This window comes from Orcinus orca, chromosome 11 (assembly GCF_937001465.1).
Source record: "Orcinus orca chromosome 11, mOrcOrc1.1, whole genome shotgun sequence".
In the NCBI taxonomy this organism is placed as follows: Eukaryota; Metazoa; Chordata; class Mammalia; order Artiodactyla; family Delphinidae; genus Orcinus; species Orcinus orca.
In genome coordinates this window covers 8,482,008-8,504,429 of record NC_064569.1, presented here as the reverse complement: position 1 = coordinate 8,504,429, position 22,422 = coordinate 8,482,008, and the positions used below count along the sequence as shown (strand labels likewise).

The 22,422-nt window shown below is 34.0% G+C and overlaps 1 protein-coding gene across 1 annotated transcript; it reads left to right on the top strand.

The window, feature by feature from the left end:
• Positions 1-4,494: 4,494 nt before the first annotated feature.
• LOC101276044 (NKG2-A/NKG2-B type II integral membrane protein) lies at positions 4,495-11,565 on the top strand. Its single transcript, XM_004281173.4, has 6 exons — positions 4,495-6,413; positions 6,805-6,903; positions 7,387-7,440; positions 7,967-8,118; positions 10,028-10,128; positions 10,450-11,565. Exons 1-6 carry the CDS (start codon positions 6,227-6,229, stop codon positions 10,568-10,570), a joined length of 714 nt encoding a protein of 237 aa, XP_004281221.1. The 5' UTR covers positions 4,495-6,226; the 3' UTR covers positions 10,571-11,565.
• Positions 11,566-22,422: the final 10,857 nt, after the last annotated feature.

The following is a 22,422-nucleotide window of genomic DNA, read 5'->3' as shown; positions in this document are numbered from 1 at the left end:
CCATTCTGAGGGTTGTATTTTCATCTTGTTTATGGTTTCCTTTGCTGTGCAAAAGCTTTTAAGTTTCATTAGGTCCCATTTGTTTATTTTTACTTTTATTTCTTTTGCCTTGGGAGACTGACGTAAGTAAATATTGCTATGATTTATGTCAAAGAATGTTTTGCCTTTGTTCTCTCCTAGGAGTTTTATGGTGTCATGTCTTATATTTAAGTTTTTAAACCATTTTGAGTTTATTTTTGTGTATACTGTGTGAGGGAGTGTTTTAACCTCATTGATTTACATGTGGCTGTCCAGCTTTCCCAATACCACTCACTGAAGAGACTGTCTTTGCTCCATTGTATATTCTTGCCCCCTTTGTCAAAGATTAATTGACCATAGGTGTGTGGGTTTATTTCTGGGCTCTCTATTCTGTTCCATTCATCCATATGACTATTTTTGTGCCAATATCACACTGTTTTGATTACTGTAGCTTCGTAGTATTGTCTGAAGTCTGAGAAGGTTCTGCCTCCAGATTTGTTATTTTTCCTCAGGATTATTTTGGCAGTTCTGGGTCTCTTCTGGTTCCATATGAATTTTAGGATTATTTGTTATAGTTTTGTGGAAAATGTCATGGGTAATTTGATAGGGATTGCATTAAGTCTGTAGATTGCTTTGGGTAGTATGACCCTTTTAACAGTATTAATTCCTCCAATTCGAGAGCATGAAATATCTTTCTATTTCTTTGAATAATCTTCAGTTTCCTTTACCAATGTTTTATTGTTCTCAGTGTATAGGTCTTTCACCTCCTTGGTTAGGTTTATTTCTAGGTTTTTTTTTTGGATGCGATTTTAAACAGGATTTTTTTTGGATGCGATTTTAAACAGGATTTTTTTTTTTTACATTCTTTCTGATATTTTATTGTTAGTGCAAAGAAATGCAACAGACTTCTGTGTATTAATTTTGTATCTTGCTACTTTGCTGAATTTGTTTATTAGTTCTAGTGGTTTTTGTGTTGGAGTCATTAGGGTTTTCTACATACATAGTATCATGTCATCTGCATATAGTGACAATTTTGCCTCTTCCCTTCCAGTTTGGATACCTTTTATTTATGTTTCTTGTCTGATTGCTATGGCTAGGACTTCTGATACTATGTTGAACAGAACTGGTGAGAATGGGCATCCTTGTCTTCTTTCAGATTTTAGCTGGAAGGCTTTCAGTTTTTCATTGTTGAGTATTATATTAACTATGGGTTTGCTTTTATTATGTTGAGGTATAGTCCCTCCATACCCACTTTGGTGAAAGTTTTTTTTTTTTTTTTTTTTTTTTTTGCGGTATGCAGGCCTCTCACTGTTGTGGCCTCTCCCATTGCGGAGCACAGGCTCCAGACGCGCAGGCTCAGTGGCCATGGCTCACAGGCCCAGCCGCTCCGCGGCATGTGGGATCCTCCTGGACCGGGGCACGAACGCCTGTCCCCTGTATCGGCAGGCGGACTCTCAAACCACTGTGCCACCAGGGAAGCCCCTTGGTGAAAGTTTTTATCATGAATTTTATTAAATGCTTTTTCTGCCTCTATCAAGATGATCAGTGGTTGTTGTCTTTTCTTTTGTTTATGTGGCATATCACATTGATTGATTTGTATTTGTTGAACAATTCTTGCAACCCTGGAATGAATCTAACTTGATCATGGCATAAGATCCTTTTTATGTATTGTTGCTTCAGTTTACTAATATTTTGTGAGGACTTTTGCATCCATATTCATCAAAGATATTGGCCTGTACTTTTCTTTTTTTTGTAATATCTTTGTCTGATTTTGATATCAGGATGTTGGTGGCTTCCTAGAATGACTTTGGGAGAGTTCCCTCCTCTTCAGTCTTTTGGAATACTTTGAGAAGGATTGGTATAAGTTCTTTGTATATTTGGTAAAATTCCCCAGTGAAGCCACCCAGACCTGGACTTTTATTTATAGGGAGTTTTTTTAAAAATTACAGATTGTATTTCACTTCTAGTGATCATTCTGTTCAAATTTTCTCTTTCTTCTTGACTCAGTTTTGGCAGGTTATCCATTTTAAAAACTTGTCCATTTCTTCTAGGTTGTCCAATTTGTTGACATAAGTGTTCATAGTATTTTCTTATGATTTTTTGTATTTCTCTGGTATCAGTTGTTATTCCTCTTTTTCTTTTTTTTTTTTTTTTATTTGGCTCCTCTCTCTTCTTGGTGAGCCTGGCTAGAGGTATGTCAATTTTGTTTATCTTTTCAGAGAAACAGTTCTTGGCTTTATTGATCTTTCTATTGTTCTTTATCTCTATTTTATTTATTTCCTCTCTGATGTGTGTTATTTCCTTCCTTCTGCTGACTTTGGGTTTTTTTGTTCCTGTTTTTCTAATTCTTTTAGGTTGTAGGTTAGGTTGTTTACTTGAGATTTTCTTCTTTCTTGAGAAAGGCCTGTATTGCTGTGAACTTCCCTTTTAGAACTGCTTTTGCTGTGTCCCGTAGATTTTGTAAGGTTGTCTTTTCATTGTCATTTCTCTCCAGGTATTTTCTGATTTTCTCTTTCATTTCATTCTGACCCATTGGTTTTTAGTATCATGTTGTTTAGTCTCCATGTAATCATTATTTTTTCCTCATTTTTTTCCTGTGGTTGATTTCTAGTTACATATAGTTGTGGTCAGAAAAGATGTTTGAAATAATTTCTATCCCTTACATTTCTTGAGGCTTGTTTTGTGTCCTACTATGTGGCCTATCCTTGAGAACGTTCCATGTGCACTTAAAAAAGAGTGTGTATTATGGTTTTTTTGTATGTAACGTCCTGTAGACATCAATTAAGTTCAACTGTTCTATTGTGTCATTTAGGATCTCCTTTGCCTTATTGCTTTTTATGTCTGGAAGATCTGTCCAGTGATGTCAGTGGGGTATTAAAGACTCCTACTATTATTTTATTCCCATCAATTTCTCTCTTTATGTCTGTAGTGTTTGTTTTATGTCTTTAGATTCTCCTAAGTATATTGGGTGCATACATGTTAACAAGTGTAATATCCTCTTCTTGTATTGATTCTTTTATCATTATATAGTGTCCTTTGTCTTTCATTATGAACTTTGTTTTAAAGTCTATTTTGTCTGATATGAGTATTGCTACCCATAGTTTCTTGTCATTTTCATTTGCATGTGCCATTTATCTTGTGGTTTAAGCCTTCTTTTCCTCCCCTTCCCATTGTTTGGTTAGGTGATATTTTTAAAAATTACCTTTTCTTGAACTGCATAGTTTGACTTGGGTTTATGTCGTTACATCAAATATTCCTAGTGTAGGGCTTCCCTGGTGGCACAGTGGTTGAGAGTCCGCCTGCCGATGCAGGGGACATGGGTTCGTGCCCCGGTCTGGGAAGATCCCACATGCTGCGGAGCGGCTGGGCCCATGAGCCATGGCCGCTGAGCCTGCGCGTCCAGAGCCTGTGCTCTACAACGGGAGAGGCCACAACAGCGAGAGGCCCGCGTACCACCAAAAAAAAAAAAAAAAAAAAATATATATATATATATATATATATATATATTCCTAGTGTAATATAGACAACTAGTCATGATTGGAGGATGAATTCATGAATGATATAATGAGTAGTTATTTAATATTTCCACCTATGTCATGGTGATACAGTTTAATATTGTTTGTGTTTTATCCTTTCAAGGGGCATTTATTTTTATCAGAGGAAATCTGCAGATTAAATTATTTATTTAATAAGAATAAAATGGAACGTAAGAACTAGGGCAGAGAAATAGAGATGGTATTTTGAAAATGATGGACTTTGTGCCAGGTAGAGTATGGTTGAGAATGTAGAAATTCCTCAGGATAATTAGTGACAAATATCCTTAAATACTTGTTGAAAAATGGGATTATGGCTTTTAGAATTTCTTCCATGACAATAGAAATGAAATAATAATGAGGAAATAGTGTATGTGCTGCCAAGATTTAGCAACAAGTTTAAAAGTAAAACTTGAGGTATTTGAAGTTGCAGTGTTCATGATTGAGATGGAAATAAGATAATTGCAGGGTGGCTAAGCCGCCATCTCCTCAGATCTTGTAGAATGTGAAAACAATTTCTCAGAGACATTTGAAAATGGAAAATCTAAATGACACACTTAGAGGTCCATTTGTCCTTTCAACTGGAGCCCAACGTCTCCTAGTTTCTGGAGGTTTGTGATGAGGTAAACTGTCTTCAAAATAGCCTATGTGTGAGAATTTCCTGTTCAAACCTAAAGTGACACATTGATGAGAAATCAACTTTTTCCACTCTTGTTTCACTCTGAGCCTTCACAGGGCAGTCTGTGGAGGTCACAGACATTGTTTATTCTTGTCCTAGATTTATGTTTTTAAATTTCTTCTTTTATCACCCAGCTATAGCAGGCCTCTTTTATGAGAGTAACCTGACCTCCCCACTAAAGGATGCACAACTTTCTGGCCAACAGAAGGTATGTGTCCCTCCTCTCCTGTCTCTCTACTAGACCACCTCACTTAGTGAGAAATAACAAATGTTAAATGTAATGCAAGTGAGGTACAATTAATATACAACAAAATCAAAGTAGAATATTGGTGTTTTTTTAAAATAATTCAGGGTAAAAAGCAACCATAAAACATGAACTATGTTGGAAGATTTCTCAAAGTATTCAATTTATTGTCTGTAGGAAGTTAGTCAATTGCATATGCACTTGCATATTTGGGTTTATAAATCAATATAATATTAAGTGAAACCCACAGACATCATGACAGGGAACAATTAGTTTGGGATTTTATAATCAGTAGAAGGTGGGTTTTTTGTATAATAGTATGTTAATATATATTTTGCTCAACCTTTATAAATAGATTCTTGGAAAGGAATTCATTGCATAACAAAAGCCAAACGTAATTCCTCATACGTGTACTTAGACTCAATAAAAGCAGCCTGATTTTATAACAAAAATCAGGATGAGGTAGCTTCCTAAATGCTAATTTAAACTTAATTGTAAGTAATGAAAGAATTTTTTAAAAAATTGAACAAACACTACAAAAAAATGTACCATGCTAATTAAAGACACTCCTGCTTAATAAATTACTTAACAGGGTCTAACTGATATGAATTAGAAATAGTAACATAGAAATTGTGACTAAAATAATAATTAAAACTGATACTTGTTGAGAACTTATAAGTGTCAGGTTGAGTGCTCAGTGTTACATGCATTGGATATTACCTATTCTTATTTCCATTTTAGATTAGTAAGATAGGTTACTAGATACTAAATAATTTTTTAACAGTCACACTCTTGTAAGTTTCAAAGCCATAATTTATTTCCAGGTCTTTCTGACTACAGCATCCATTGACTGAATTATTAAGTTATGTTATCTGGATTTTTTTATAAGTAATTTTTATAAGTAATTACCATCACTTATACAACTAAAATGACCTTTACTAACTTTGACACCTATAGGATCTTTCTGGAAGTTTGAATTAACAGTGTTCTTCCATAAATTACTTATATTTGTTTATTATTTTGTGGGTTCATATCTTAGCCATTAAGTCAATTATTGATTACTTTTACAAACTAAGTATTTTTTAGTCTTTTTCTGTTGTTTTATTTTCAATATTGTCTAGGTTATATATAAGTTTAGTGTATCATGTAACATTTTCCAATACATGAAGTATTTCCTCAATTTTTAATGTCTTCTCAGAACTCCTCAACCATTCAAAATAACGACCATTTGGTAACACTTTTCATAAGTAAATGTAAGTCACCAAATAATGTAATTTAGTGTAGGAGATTGTTGTACATGCCAACATTACTCTTTCCCCATCTTTAAAATACTCTATCTTTAACCATTACTGGATTTCAAAATTATCATAAATATAGGTGAATCTCTCTTTTCTAATAAAACATTTTAATTTTAATACAAGCATTATAATGGTGTTAAAATATTTCTGTGGAATCTGAGTAGGATATTATTAGTCATGAACTTCTTTATTCCTCCCTAATTTATTGCTTTTCATTGTTTCAACCAAAAATATATTGTCAAATGTAGAATAACTTAAAAAAAAAAAGTATTCTACCATGAGACACTTGTTTAAAGCTCTAAGAAATTTAGAACCAGGCCTTAAGATTATTCTACTGCGAAGTGAGCACTAGACTCTACCCCGCCCATTTTACTGTACTAGGGATCTCATCTTACATACACCATTCATTCCTAAGTACACTTAGAGCACTGTCTGACATAATTCAGCTGCAGAGATGAATAACCAAGGAGTAACCTATGCAGAACTGAAGGTAGCCAAGAACTCAAAGAGGCAGCAAATGAAACCTAAGGGCACTAAAAGTTCCATTTCAATAACTGAGCAGGAAATAACCTATGCAGAATTAAATCTTCAAAATGCTTCTCAGAATCTTCGAGAGAATGACAAGAACTACCACTGCAAAGGTAAAACATTTAATAGTCACATGATGGAACTGTTCTAGGATATGCAGTTGGAGTACAGAGGTTGGAGAAGGAGTAGGGGATAAGTTCACATATTTTTCATTTTGAGGAACAGAACTTGAAGTTGGAGATGGGATTCTAATGTGAAATTGGAGGACTACTTTTATTCTGGCATTGCTGTAATTTGTAGTCTTTGATCAACAACTCATGAAGCGTTATATATGCTGAAAATGCAAAGGTATATTCTGAGAGAAAGATTATAGTGGTAGAAATGGGCTTGGGCTCCAAGTTTATATATATAACTCCCTGTTTATGTGGGTTCTCTTGTTTGTAAATTTTCTAAACAACTGTCACCATCACTCTTTTCTCAGTGTTTCCTTTTCTTTCCCTGCAGATTTACCATCACCTCCAGAGAAGCTCATTGCTGGGGTTCTGGGAATCATCTGCCTTGTTTTGATGTCCAGTGTGGTAACAATGATAGTTTTTACTGCCTGTAAGTAGATTTTTGAAAAATTGTAAGGGAACTTTACACTTTAATGATGGTCAGTGCCTCTAAACAGTTCATAATATTATGGAATGGGCATCTCATTAAAATGTATGCATTTAGACTAAATGTGGAATGGTTATTCTGAATTTGTCAAAAGTATACAACACAATAATTACAGAGAGTATGTATATGTATATTCTGATTTCATAACTCAAAAGCATGCTTTAGGATATTGAAAGATCTTATTGAGAAATACAAATTAATTCTTGAGATTGGTTAAAACAAATACTATAAGAGATGGTGATCTGTTCCTTTAGGCTTTTGAAATATTTTTTCAACCAAATCTTCATTACTTAATTTTTCTTGGTAAAATCAATTTTATTCCAGATTATTCTAATTCTAAGCAATAAACCAAATTTCAACTCAGAAACTACAATCATTATGATTTATTTAGATCAATATTAACTTTTATAATGATTAATTTTGTAGCTACTGCAATACAGGAGCAGAATAACTCCTCTCCGATAAAAAGGCTCCAGAAAGGTACATAATGATTTTCAAAGTTCTGATATAAATACAGTTTGTATTTTGTCTCTATCTTAGGCTAGTGAAAATAAGAATAGATTTTGGGGTTGAACATAAATTACAAAATATGGCAACAAATATTCATAAATAATGATTATAGGAGAGTGTTTCTCCCTATGCAACAATATGATCACCATACCCACTGTTGCCACTGGCTCAAATTTCCTCCCTCTGTAATATGATAAGAGACAAATAATTTTGCTATTCTAAAACAGAGGTTTCATTTCTTGATTTTCAGGACATGTAAAGAGTGGCTATTTCTGTGTGTTTGCTTTATACGGAGACATAAATTGGGGGGTGAGAGACTGACACTTCTGTGAATGTATGAGTGTGGTTTGTTTTATATGCACCAGCCTTGAGGGTGCATAGATGTGTTTTATATATATACACACATATATATTTATACCTATGCATATATGTAAGTTAGTTTTCATTTTTTTTAATTCAAATTGTTTTTAGATAATAATTCACAATCTTTCTTCAGAATGTCATTCTGGTCATTGTCCAAAAAAGTGGTTTACATATTCCAACAATTGCTATTGTATTCATTTGGAAAACAAAACATGGAATGAGAGTGTGACGGCCTGTGCTGCTAAGAACTCTACTCTGCTTTATATAGATAATGAAGAAGAAATGGTAAGATACTAAATGTTGCAAACACTTTGTTAAAGGCTTGATTCAGTCAATATTATATTTGCTAGGATTCACTTGTGGTTTTGTACATATTTGCACTTTGTTTAAGGCCTATTAATGTTCCATTAAACAACAGAATACAACTTTATGATATTCTATTTATATTTTTATACCATTAATACACGTTTGATAATTTCCAGTTCTTGCTTTTCATAAAAAAAACATGTTTCTACAAATGCTATTATTTTCTAAAATAAACTGTGCTATTTAATTTTACAATATATAAAGGAAAATAAACATATCATGATTTTGCATATTGATCACAAAATGTATAGAACCATGTAATTGCATATCAGATCGTGGAATAGAAGTTTCCACTTCATAGCAGCCCCACTCCTCTGTATTCTCTCATCACTTCTCCACCCTCCGTGTATACCCACTGTCCTGACTTTTGATATTATAGAATCTCTTTGCTTGGTTGTTGTTTTTTTGTGTGTGTGTGTGGTACGCGGGCCTCTCACTGTTGTGGCCTCTCCCATTGCGGAGCACAGGCTCTGGATGCGCAGGCTCAGCGGCCATGGCTCACGGGCCCAGCCGCTCTGTGGCATGTGGGATCTTCCCGGACCGGGGCACGAACCCGTGTCCCCTGCATCGGCAGGTGGACTCTCAACCACTGCGCCACCAGAGAAGCCCCTCTTTGCTTGTTTTTGAACTTCATATACATGGAATCATAGAGTATGCATTTTTCTTCCTGTCTCCTCTCACCCCCATATGCTATTTTTGCAATTCATCCATATTATTGCATTTATGTGTAGTTTGTAAATTTCCACTGCTCATTATGTAAATATAACATTTAAAATCCAATCTACCCAATGTCTCTGGTTACAGATGGATTCTTATGCCCGCAGATATAAAGAGGCTTCCTGGGTTCAGTACTTTTAGTCATGGGATCCCCTTCGCTGGTCCCACCTCCACCCCTACCCCCCAACTCTGGTATCTCTCGGTGGAGGGGGAGGAGAAGCCCTTACTCTGGCTGCTTCTTGTTAGCAGGTGTCCTGCTGGATCACCTTGTAAGGCTCACCTGGTGTTGCCCACAGGATTCCCCTCAACACCAAGGAGGAATGGCTAGGCTGGGTGTTGGGAAGCAGCAGGCCTAGGTCACTTTCTTCGGTTGGGTGGTGGATATAAGATGCCCCTAATAGTTGTTCCTTAACCCCAGGGTCGCAAACCATTTCACCTTTCTCTTTCCACCTTTCAGAGTTCTCCTTGACTTGTGTCTTTCATTAGTTCCAGTGTTTACAGTTGTACCTAGCTGGGCGCAGCTGAGAGAAATGAGTCTCTGACTCCTTGTCTGGTCCCTTGGATTCTAGCAACACAGAAACAGAGTGATTGGGAGTTGATCTAGTCAAAGAACGTTGTGAGCCCCAGGAAACCAAATCTTTGGCTTTCGTTTCACTTATTTTCTCAATTTCATTCCCTTAATTTCCTTCTAAAACCGAAACTCTGAGAAACATAGAGGAGAAATCCATTGATATGGTCACAGTATCCTGAGAAATGGATGTCACAGAATCTAAAATCTTATTTAAAGCCTTGCTATATTAGTTTTGACAACATGGGTAACAGTTGAATTACATGAATCAGAATTTTCCTTATTAACCTAAGAAAAACAGTGAAACTGCTAAGCATAACTGTTTGAGTTAATTTTACATCAAAAGTACTGACCTTGGTTAATGTATTTGGCAGTATTAAAACTTTGAACTTTAATATATTTTTAGTGTTAGATGAGACTCTTAACACTCATTTTGTTCAGAAAACTAAGGATCCTATGAAAGAACACACTACTTGCCTTTGAAAAATTAATAAAAATCTTTCATGACGACTATTTAAGTGAAAATTCTTTATTTTTGGCTAGAAATTCCTGATGTCCCTATCAATTATATCATGGATTTCAGTCTTTCGTAAAGGCCGTGATCATCCATGGATGTGGCTAAATGGTTCAACTTACAAACTACAGTAAGTTTTTAAAAATAATACTGTATAGAGGAGGAAAAGATTAAAAATAAAAATTTTAAGAATAATATTAAAACATTTGTTTTAGTTGAATTATAGAAAGATGAAGGAGGATGTTGAAAGTTAATAAAATGTTGATATAGTTATTAAAGAATGGGCTCCTCAATAGCCCATTTCCCTAATAACAAGCTCTTACTAAAATTATATTAAAATATCATTACCCATTTTCAAAATATCTTTTATTACAGTGACATGGAAAATGCTATTGTTTCATGAGTTGTCCTCATATGATATAACAGAATTGTGCATTTTTTTCCATTACAGTATAACAGACTCATCACCTGATAAACATAACTGTGCTCTGCTATATTCACATGGCATTAAATCAGACAGTTGTGAGCTTCCACATACATATAATTGCAAGGATCAGCTTGAGAAAATGTGAGTTTGGATGCTGTTGAGTAACTTTAACTTTTATGAAATGGAAATAATATTATGATTGTATAAATTTTAAAATGAATTATATTGAAATATAATATGCACACCAAAAAGTATAGATATCGTTACTTTTGTGTCTGGCTTTTTTTACTCTACATTATTTTTATGGCCTTCAACCTTTGTAAAAGATCGCATGTTGTGTGAGTCCATTTATATGAAATATCAAGAAGAGGGAAACCTATTCTAGAGGCAGAGAGTGGATTGTTGGTTACCAAGGGCTGAGCAGAGGTAGGATTGGAAAATGACTGCTGATGGTTACTATGTTTCTTCTGGGGGCGATGAAAACGTCTAGAGTTTGTTACTATTGATGGTTGTAAACTCTGTGAATATACTAAAGAAAAAAAATCACTGATTTATACACTTTAAGTGGATACATTTTATGCCATGTAAATTACACCTCAATAAAGCTGTTTTTAACAAAAATCCTGGAATTATGTTTGGGATTGCATTTAATCTTCAAAGTAATTTGTAAAGATAGTCATCTTTACAATATTGGCTCTTCCAGTCAATATCATGCTTTATCTCTCTATGAATTAGGTTTTCTTTAAATTCTCCCTATTATATTTTGTATTTTTCTATATTGAGTTCTTAAAGATACATTGGTATTTCACTCTCATGCTTTTGTAAATGACATCCTCATTTGAAAATTTTTAGTAAGTTTTGCTGCTGTAAACAGTAATACAATGAGGTTTACATATTGGTCTTACAGCCAATGATTTCTCTGACTTTATGTATTAATTCTGTCATTTCAAATATATAGTCTTCTGGATTTTTATATAACAGCTCTTGCATTTGTAAATAATCATACTTCATTTCTTCTTTCCAGATGCAATTTTTTTTCTTGACTTATTTTTATAGGCTAGGATTTTATTTTCAATGTCGAATAGAAGGTACAGTAAAGGTTCTATATGTATCCTTTTCTATTTTCGAGGAAAAGATTTCAATATTTCATCAATATGAGGTTCATCTTAAGGTTTTTTTCATCATAAGTTTCTCATATGAAAACAGTTCCATAATATTCTCATTTTTCAAACAAATTTTATAATCAATTGACGTTACATTTGTATTGTTTTTCCATCAGTTGGAATGATAAACGTTTTCTCTGTATAATGATTATGAAGTAAATTACCTTTATTTCTTTCATATGTTAAACCAGTCTTGCATTTTGAAGTAAAATCACAATGATCATGTGTTGTCCTTTTTTAAAAAATCAATGCATATATTATATCTAGGTCAAGCTGAAGTTTTTCTTTATCTGTGTTCCCAAAGAAATTTGACTGAGTTTTCATTTACGTTATGTACTTGACAAGTTGTTACCAAGGCTATTTTTAGGAAGCATTTCCTTTTCTTTTACCTGGACCTTTGTGAAAGAGTACTGCTACGTTTTCAAGTGTTATTATTCACTACTAGTGCCATCTGAGCTTCTAGAACTTTTTTGTGGGAAGGTTTATATAACGAACTCAATTTCTTTACAATATGTGTTAGGTTTACTCAGGTTTCTATTTTTTGTGATGCATTTTGGTAATTTTCAATTTAGGATTTTTCTATTTTTTATAGATACTAAAATGTTTTCATAATATTGCTTTTTTTATCTGTAAAAACCACATGGTATCCCCATATTTATTATAGACATAAAAGACTTGTTTCTTCTCAAATTTTTTTTTTTTGGCCACACCGCATGGCTTGTGGACTCTTAGTTCCCTGACCAAGGAATGAACCCGGGGCCTCGGCAGTGAGAGCGTGGTGTCTTAACCACTGAACCATCAGGGATTCCCTCTCCTCATCTTTCTTTCAGCAGTCTTTTATCAATTTTATTAAATGTTTTCAATGAGAATACATTTGGCCTTGTTCCTCTCTATTGTAATTTTGTTCTTTGTCTTGATTTTGTACTATTTATTGTTTTCTTCCTTCTACTTCATTTGGTTTTAATTTCACCTAAATTTAGCTTTTCCATTTTTAGTTTCTTGTGATGCATGCTTGGATTTCTGCTTTGTTTTGTTTTATTTAGTTTGTAAGGTAAGCATTTAAGGCAATCAATACTTCACAAGACAGACATTTGGTTTTATATTTTCCTTGTAATTCTTATAAAAATTTTGAACATTCATTGTGGTCATTTCTATGGTCCATCTGTTACTTAGACATTTATTACTGAATTTAACACCATATAAGGATTTTCAAAGTTTTGGTTATTGACTTCTGCATATAGTAAAGAGCATTCTGTTTGGTTAGAAAACTTTCTGTGAAGCTAGAAATATTCCACATCTTTGTTAAAAGTGGCTGGTGTGAAAGAGGAACCAATATTAAAATATTATTTTTTTAACTAATTAAAATTGAATGCCCACATTTCAAGTGCCCACTTGCCAAACTTGGCTAGCGGCTACTGCAGTGACACCACTTCTATATTTTTATATGAATATGCTTGGAAATATGATTTATAGTGTATTTTTTGAAAATTTCTATGTAAAAAAATATGAATAGTCCATACTAGTATATAGTATGTGTTCTACATATATGTATTGATTAGTTGTCTAGTTTAAATCTTTCTTTAGCCTTACTGATATCTGCTTGTTTGTAAGCAGTGAGAGAGAATTGTTTAAATCTCTATTTGTAATAGTTCACTTTTTTCAAACTTATGTTGAACTTGTATTATTAAGTACATAAAGATTTTTTAGAAAACATTGCTAATAGTTTAGATACTCTATCTATCATTATGAAACATGCTTCATCATTTCCAATACGGCTCTTGCCTTCTATTATAACAGTATACTAACTATAGCAATTTTCTACTGGCTTGTGTTGCATGGTATATTTTTCATCTTTTTACTTTCCTCTTTCTTTAGGCTTTTGTTAAAGGAGTTTCTCATTAAGATAGTGAACAGTTATTTTAAATATTCTTAGAATTTAAATTGGAAGTTACTCTATATTTAACATAATTTTTAAATTATTATAAGATATATTTACATATATTATTTATATATAAGTATGTATTGTATGTATATATAATTAATTAAGTATAATATAGTTATCCTTAATCAGAGATGAATGCTACCATTTCTTTGAACTCCACTTCTTTTGTTGTTTTCTTTTTATCTTTCACAATAACTATTTTAACTATTTTAACTATCCTCTGTTGTCAGTTTAATGTTTTAAATATTATGTTATTAGTGCCCCACATTTTACAGCATAAATTCTTAACTCATTAAAGTCTAACAAATTAATACCTTTACCCTTTCTCGAAAAGTGAAAAGACATAACTACCTTCTACCTTTATTTACTGCTTATGCCGTATTTGCTCCCTTGAATTCGAATACAAATATATATTTTAAAATTTGAAACTTTATTGTTAATATTTTGTCGACTCGATATCCATTAAATATATCCACATAATTCTTACAACTCTTCTTTCCCTTCTGCATATCCAGGTTTTCACCTAGAATAAGGGTTTCTTTTTTTATATATACATCTTTATTGGAGTATAATTGATTCACAATGCTGTGTTAGTTTTGTTGTACAACAAAGCGAATCAGCCATATGCATACATATATCCCCATATCCCCTCCCTCTAAAGCCTCCCTCCCACCTTCCCTATCCCACCCCTCTAGGTGGTCGCAAAACACGGAGCTGATGTTCCTGTGTTATGCAGCTATATCCCACTAGCTATTTTACATTTGGTAGTGTATATATGTCAATACTTCTCTCATTTTGCCCCAGCTTCCCCTCCCAACCCTGTGTCCTCAAGTCCATTCTCTATGTCTGTGTCTTTATTCCTGGCCCGCTGCTAGGTTCATCAGTACCATTTTTTTAAAAATTCCATACATACGTGTTAGCATATGGTATTTGTTTTTCTCTTTCTGACAGTTCATTCTATATGACAGACTCTAGGTCCATCCACCACATACAAATAACTCAATTTCGTTTCTTTTTAGGGCTGAGTAATATTCCATTGTATATGTATGCAACATCTTCTTTATCCATTCATCTGTCAATGGACATGTAGGTTGCTTCCATGTCCTGGCTATTGTAAATAGTGCTGCAATGAACATTGTATGAACAATGTATATTTGCATTGTTATATCTTCTTGATGAATAACTCTTTTATCATTATATGCAATGACTTTCTTTAGCTCTTGTTACCATTTTTGTTTAAATTCTATTTTGTTTGTTATAAGTATCACTACCCCTTCTTTATTTTGGTTTCCAATTCTGTGGAATATCGTTTTTCATCCCTTCACTTTTAGCCTAAGTGAATCCTCAAAGCTGAAGTGAGTCCCTATACGTATATATGTAGTTGGGTCTCAGTTTTCTTATCCATCCAGTCACTCTATGCCTTTTGGTTAGAGAATTCAATCCATTTACATTTAAGGTAATTATTAACAGGCAGGCACTTACTTAAGCCATTTTATTGTTTTCTGGATCTTTTGTAGTTTCCTTGTTCTTTTCTCTTTCTCTTGCTGCATTTGTTTGTGAATTGATAATTTCCCATAGTGGTATGTTTTGATTCCCTTCTCTTTATTTTTTTGTGAATCTATCATAGGTTTTCACTTTGTGGTTACCTTCAGGCTTAAATAATACATGCTATAGATATAACAATCTATTTTATGCTGATAACAACTTCAGTTGCAAACCAAACCTTACCTTTTTACTCACTCTTTTTATGTTTTTCATATCACAATTTACCTTTTTTTATATTGTGTGTTTAAAAACAAATTATTTTTGCTATAGTTATTTCTAATATTCTTTTCCTTTAACCTTTATACTATTTCAGTATTAGAGTATTCTGGATTTGACCTTGACCAATGTCCTGTATATTTTCTATGTTCTCATGTTACTAATTAGCATCCTTTCATTTGAGGTTAAAGAACCCCTTTCAGCATTTCTCATAAGACAGGTCTAGTGATGATGAATTCCCTCAGCTTTTGTTTGTTTTTTTGAGAAGATCTTTATCTTTCAATTCTGAAGGACAAATTTGCCAGGTTGAATATTCTTGCTTGGCAGTTTTTTTCCCCGGCACTATCCCACTCTCTCCTGGTTTGTAAGGTTTTGCTTGGAAATCTCATAGCCCTCTAGGAGTTCCCCTGTAAGTTACTATCTTCTTTTTCTCCCGCTGGTTTTAAGACTATCTCTTTGTCCTTGATTTCTTTTTACAGTTTTATTATAATGTGTCTTGGAGAGAATCTCTTTAAGTTGATTTTGATTGGTGACTCAGGAGCTTCATAAATGTGGATATCAAAATCTCTCAGCAGACTTGGGAAGTTCTCAACCATTATTTTTTCAAAATAACTTTCCACCCCCTTGTCCCTCTCTCCTCCTGGAACTCCAGTAGTCTGAGGCTTTTTAGGACCTTTTATGGACGCACCTGCTCCACACTTTGTGCTCCCTCTTGTGGCAAAAGTTCTACGTTTGTATACCTTATCTTAATTTTGCAATGAACCAGGCTGGGTGCTGAAAGCCTTTCTTTTGTTTTCACAAACATGATGTTAAAGTTCATGTTTGTGGTCTCTTGTTGGCCTTCAGATTCAGACTAGGTTTCTGCACATGCTCACTAGCCATCTGCCAAAGCTCACTCTCTATGCTACAGTTGGGAGTGCCCACAGGGAGGCAACTACAGGGTGTGGGTGTTTTGAGGTGAGGTGAGCTTATTACTGAGAGTGCCTGTGGGCCAGTTGGGCGGATCCAAGTGGCTCATAGGCAGGTTTCCTGATGGAGCCAGTGACACAGTTAGTAGGATCTGCATCCTTTTAATGCCCTTTTAGAGTCCTATTTGCTGCTATCTTAGACTCTTCTCAGCCCCCCAGTTATACATATGATTCAGTACCCTGGGTGAGGCATGAGAGAAATCAGCCTCTTTGGCAGCCTCCCATATAGCTGAGAAGGCCGGGTGCTCACTCACACTCTCTTACTTTTCCTAGTGGAAAAAACATGGGCCAAGAAGGTCTCTCTTGGCCCTAAAACTGTGTCTCCATGGAGGAAGGGTAACGTAGGTAAAGTCAGGTTGCTCCTCTTATCTTCTCTAATGCATCCAATCTCATATTCTTTGCTCCAGTGGTGTGGTGGAACTTCTTCTCTGGAAGCCTGGACCTCCACAAGGGTTCTTTTGTCTGTGAGTGATTGTCTAAGACATTGTTTTCCAGAGGTTCCCTGAAAGAGGGAGGAACTGGAGCTGGTTCACAGGCAACTGCAGGGTCCACAGATGGACTGAGTTCTGTATCACTCAATTTCAAATCATATAAAGTGGAAAACACCAAGAATAGTCAAGACAGTGTGGGTGAAGAGCATGAAGAATATATTTTGTCATTAGTCCGAGGAACCGAACCAAATTCTGGAAAAAAAAAAAAAAGTCTATGAATATATTGAACAATAAATATGTGGTTGCAGAGGTAATATTACAGATCCTAAGAAAAGAATAGATTATTCAATAAAGGTGATGGAAAAAATCATTTCCCTGTGGAAAAGTATTGAATATCAGAGATCTAATTATGAAAGAAGTCCTCACAAGTTTAACAGAAAATACAGTTGCAAACTTCAAAACCTTTGGTGAAGGATACACTTCTCAATCAAATTTCTAAAAATCCAAATCATAAATGCAAATGATGCTGTAAAGTAATAATTAAATAAGTAAATTTATTATCTGGACAGTAAAATATATTATTAAGATTGGAAAGATACACCCAGACTAGCACAAATTATACAATCAGTGAGTGGTTTGCTGGATTGGGCTCATAGCTAATCAAAAGAGATTATTGTTAAAATTTCAGGAATTTTGAAAACAAGCTGTTAAACACAATCATTACTAAAATTCAATTATATAAATATAAATATTGTAAATCATACTAACAATAAAAGTAATAAATACTCAAAACTCATTTTTAGTTATTTTGCTAAATTCACTATACTTATGAAGTTATTTGCATCTATCATATCTGGTTGTTGAAATACTGTACAATGTTGTACTACTATAAATCTCTTCCCTTCTCAATTCTGCATTCAGTGGTATCAGGTTAGTAGCTTTAAATTTGATTATGGTCAGAGTACTTACACAAACAAAATTGGCAAACTCTACCAATGAGATCTCCACCACCATAGAGTGGGTTATTAAACATTTACTAATTTACACTGGGTGCACTTAACAATAGATTTCTATCTAGAATATACAAAGAACTTACGTAAGTCCATAAAAAGGCAACCAATTCAACATAAAATATGTGAAAAGACAATTCACAGAGAATTAGACCTGAATATTCCTTAATGATACTATTATAAAAGTTAAATGTAAGTAATTATCATGGAAAGGCAAACCAAGACATCCTAACAAAATTTTGTATTCACGATATTAGAAATATGAAAAGATTGTAGATTCCAAATCATGGATATGGTGTAAAAAAATGGAAGTTCTCATGTACTTCTGCTTGGGGTGAAAGTAATAACAAGTTTTGAAAAGCAATTTGTCAATATTTGTGAAGTTTTGAATATACTTATACTAGTACCCCAAAACTGGTAAGTACATAGTCTAGAAGAAACACTCCTGTAAATATGGTTAAGGAAAGATATTGAAGAACATTCAAGACAGAATTTTGAGTGATAATAAAAATGAAAAACAGGAAGAATCTGAATATCCTTAGAAAAGAAAATAGGTGAAAATATTGTCCTATATTCATAGAATACACTATATTTTATGAAGAAAGTGAATAAAATAGCACAATATTGAGTATATCAATATTAAGGGAGGTCAAAAATATAAATTTGAGCCAATATAAATAATTCTAAAAATACACATTATACATTGTTTATGTCCTTTTTAAAAATACATGCAAGACATAGCCGTATGTATTAGATATAAATAAATAGGTAATAGGGATCCTCTAAAGGGAAAAGAGGGAATTAAATTATGAATGAGCAGATAAAAATTTTACATCTATTCATAATATATTTCCTAAGCTTGATAGTGGGTACATTAGTGTTTGTCATATTATTCTTTAAGCAAAAATTATTATCAATAAGGCAATTTAGAAATGTTTCAGAATATTTATATAAACTTAGAGCAACAGAAGACTTTGTAGGCAACCCAGTACACCCCCTAATCAATAAATAAAAGACTAGAAATATTTATCTACGTAACATAACAATTATGTCAAATAAATAATGGAAAATATATAAAACTCATAACTAATGTTTGATGAGCACTTATTATGTACCATACATTATTTTATGTGCTAAAGATACATCAGTGAAGGAGACAAACTTCCTGTCCTTTCATATTTTATATTCTGGTGAGGAAGAAATATAAAAAGCAAAATAAACAGGTTAGAATAAATGATACAAGTAAAAATAAGTTACATTAAGAAATAAAACATATTAATAGTGTGTTCAGGAAAAGAAACTCTAGAAGATAACATTTGACAGAAGTTAAACGAAATAATGAACTTATCTGGGCAAATAAAATTCATATCTGTCGGAGCAGAAAGGCCAAAGAAATAAACGGTGTTGGTGAGGAACAATAAAAAGAACAATGAGTCTAAAGAGAGAGAAAGAAGATGAAGAATATGTCAAGAGAGAAGAAAAGTTGATATGGACCTAGTGCTTGACCACTTCTGAGTATTAAAAAAACAGAAATGAGGTACACATTTTTGCAAGTACTTTTTAGATGGTTTTCATTCTTTTGACTGCATCACTCCGCTGAGACTGAAAATGTGAGTCATTGCTCTTAAAGATACAAGCATATATGTCTTTAATAATCTAAAACAACATCTAATTACAAGGAAATATTTGGCTTTCTGGTTTGTAATCACATCGGGAACCACCACTCAAACCCTGTTTTAGTGTAATAGTGATTATTCCTATTAACCTTGAGAACACATCACGTTTGAAAATTTCTTTTTTAACTTGTCTTCTTGACATTTCTTATTAAGAGAAAATTCTGTAAACCACAGAGTATTTTTTAAACAAACTGTCTAACATTAAAGATATTTAGAAAGTAAAATTTCGTGTTTTGAATCATAAAACTAAGGCCCATGAGGTCCATTTGTATTTTAAAATAGAAATGGGTTAAAAATCCCAACTGGCTTTACACCTTATTATGTCGATATATTAGGTCATCATCCCCTTCCTTAAACTGCTTACTCTAGTATCCTCTATATTAATGGTACCATCATTATTTCATTCAGTAAAAAATAAAAACGTATGCATCTTTCTTATCCTTTCCCTCTCCCCACTCTTTTTTTTTTTCGGGACACGGGCCTCTCACTGCCGTGGCCTCTCCCGTTGCGGAGCACAGGCTCCGGACGCACAGGCTCAGCGGCCATGGCCCACGGGCCCAGCCGCTCCGCAGCATGTGGGATCTTCCCGGACCTGGGCACGAACCCGTGTCCCCTGCATCGGCAGGCGGACTCTCAACCACTGTGCCACCAGGGAAGCCCCCTCTCCCCACCCTTGTCTTCACCTACTGTCAGATCTAATGTCATCAACTATGTCAGTAACCTCCCAATTATTGTCGTCTTCACAATTCCTAACATCACAGTTTTGGATAAAAACACTATTTACTTCTACTGTCCCTAACTATTTTTCTTATTTGTTCTTTATCCCCATCTGTATCAAATCTATTGTCCTCTGAACAGGTCAAATTGTCTACCCACAGTGTGGAAACCTGACCTTGTCAATCCTTTCTTAAAACTCCTCAAAGGGCTTTTACTGACTATATGGTGCTATTCAAGCTTAGATTATGAATCTTTCTTCTCACTCACACACACCCACTTCTTGTCCTTCCAGACTGTTCCAGGTTCCATCCATCTCCAGATATTCATAACCCCACCTAATAAACCAACAGTACTGGAGTGTGTATAGCTCTCTTTATTCATTTTACTGTCTCTTTCTTCTGAGTCTTTGTCGTTTCCATCTTCAATTCTTGGTATGTGTTAACCCCGTTCCACTTGATATCTAACATATTGTTTTAAAAAACACTCCCTCTAAATCACCTAATCGAGGACATCTTCCCTAACACCATTTCCTCATAGTTGATACTGGTAATCCATTGCAAAATTGTTATGTATAATCCTAGCTTCTCTACTACCCAGTAATTGTGTCTACCATTGCAAATTGCATATTAATTTAAAACCATATGCTTATGTCTATGCCTTTAATAGATTGTGGACAATTCGATGATAGGGATTGTGCTATATACTTTATTAAACTATGTGTATCCATTGCCAAACAATATGCTTGACACACAGAAATCCTTAACAGATACTAGCTCAAACAATAAACAAGAAACAGCCTTCATGAAAATACAGCAGTTTCCTATTTGTATGTTTATTTATATATTCTGTTGTGCTTTGATGTTGTTAATTCTGTGTAAAATAATGGAGAAAAATATTAATGCAGTTTAAAAAGGCTCCAGGAGATGGGCTAACACCACAGAAGGAACATTGTAAGCTTTTAGTAGTTATTTTCAAACTCTCCAAGAGGATAATGTGAGAAATGTAGAGCTTAAATTGAATGCATTTTTATTCTTGTGTACACAAATGAATCTACTGGGAACAAATGAAGAAGCAATACATAAATTAGAATTTGACCAACTGCTATTAGGTGCATTAAAAAAAAAAAAGGTTGTGACTTGGGAGACCTTGGTTCTACCTAGATCTTCAACTAATGAGCCTTTTTCTTTGGGAAAAGTGCTGTCTTATTCCTAACTCTATGTCCTTGGGCACCTGGGATAAGTACTGTCCAAATTTCATGATATTTACACAATTCTACTATTCTTTGATATTTAAAGTACTGAAGTAAACACAAAATCCACTTGGATGCAAGATGCAGAAGTTGTAAATAGCATCTTTCTTTTTTTCCATGAATGTGGAGATTACTGCTGTGGCAGGAAGTGTAAGGTCAAATGGCAAATAAACAAGCAATCAAACAAAAATAACTAGGATGCTAATAGAAATTTGAAGTCCTCTAATTTGTAAGTCATGCATGTGACTCACTTGAGAGCAATTTTGAAAAGAGTTACTATTTACATGCTGTTTATTCTCAAATTCTAAGTTAATACCACAGGAGGAGAAAAGTTTTCAGTTTCATTATATCATATAGATGGATATTAAACAAACAATGAAGTTTTCTAGCATGGCCTAAGTGAATATAATGAAAATATTTCTTTGTGAAAGAAATGACATCTCAGTAGAATTGTTTATTTTTAGAATTACAGAAGGTTTCAACCGAGATGGGGCCAAGAAATTATTTATCCATTACAAGCTCAGGCAACTGTGTCAAGCAGTATCAGTTAGTTGCCAAGATGGTGATCTATTCTCTTTCCCTCCCTGCTGAAGTTCAAGATTTATGAATTACCTGCCTTTTGTTCATTCTACTACAATGTACTAGTTGGCAGCATACGTTCCTTGCACAGTACGTAATACCCACTAAGTGTTCTGAATAAATATTTAGGTTCTGAATAAATATTTTTTCAAGTGTGTTTGCAGATTTTTCACTTTTTTATCACTCAGCATTTCAATTCTGCTTCAATATGCCCATGCATATCCAGACTCAGCTCTGTTTCTCCCTGTCCCATTTATTCACTTCATTGCTCATGTGAATTTTAGAATCTTTTTGTCATGTCTCTTATTAATCCAAACACATTTACAGAAAAGTCAAGACTACAAAAGTTTCCCTTGGTCATGGCCATACATCATATGCTTGTGTTTCTAGGCAACTGTCCAGTAAACATCCCTGACCACATCTACTTTTAGAGTCGCAGCTTGAAGTCAGTATCCTGCCCAGAGGACTGTTTCTCACCACAAAATTGCATTGTGCCTCACT

Bases quoted from the DNA above. Each gene is read 5' to 3' on its own strand.
- LOC101276044 (XM_004281173.4), top strand. From the start codon at position 6,227: ATGAATAACCAAGGAGTAACCTATGCAGAACTGAAGGTAGCCAAGAAC. The intron at 6,904-7,386 runs GTAAGTAGATTT...TTAATTTTGTAG, and splicing joins AATGATAGTTTTTACTGCCT to CTACTGCAATACAGGAGCAG. The intron at 7,441-7,966 runs GTACATAATGAT...ATCTTTCTTCAG, and splicing joins GATAAAAAGGCTCCAGAAAG to AATGTCATTCTGGTCATTGT.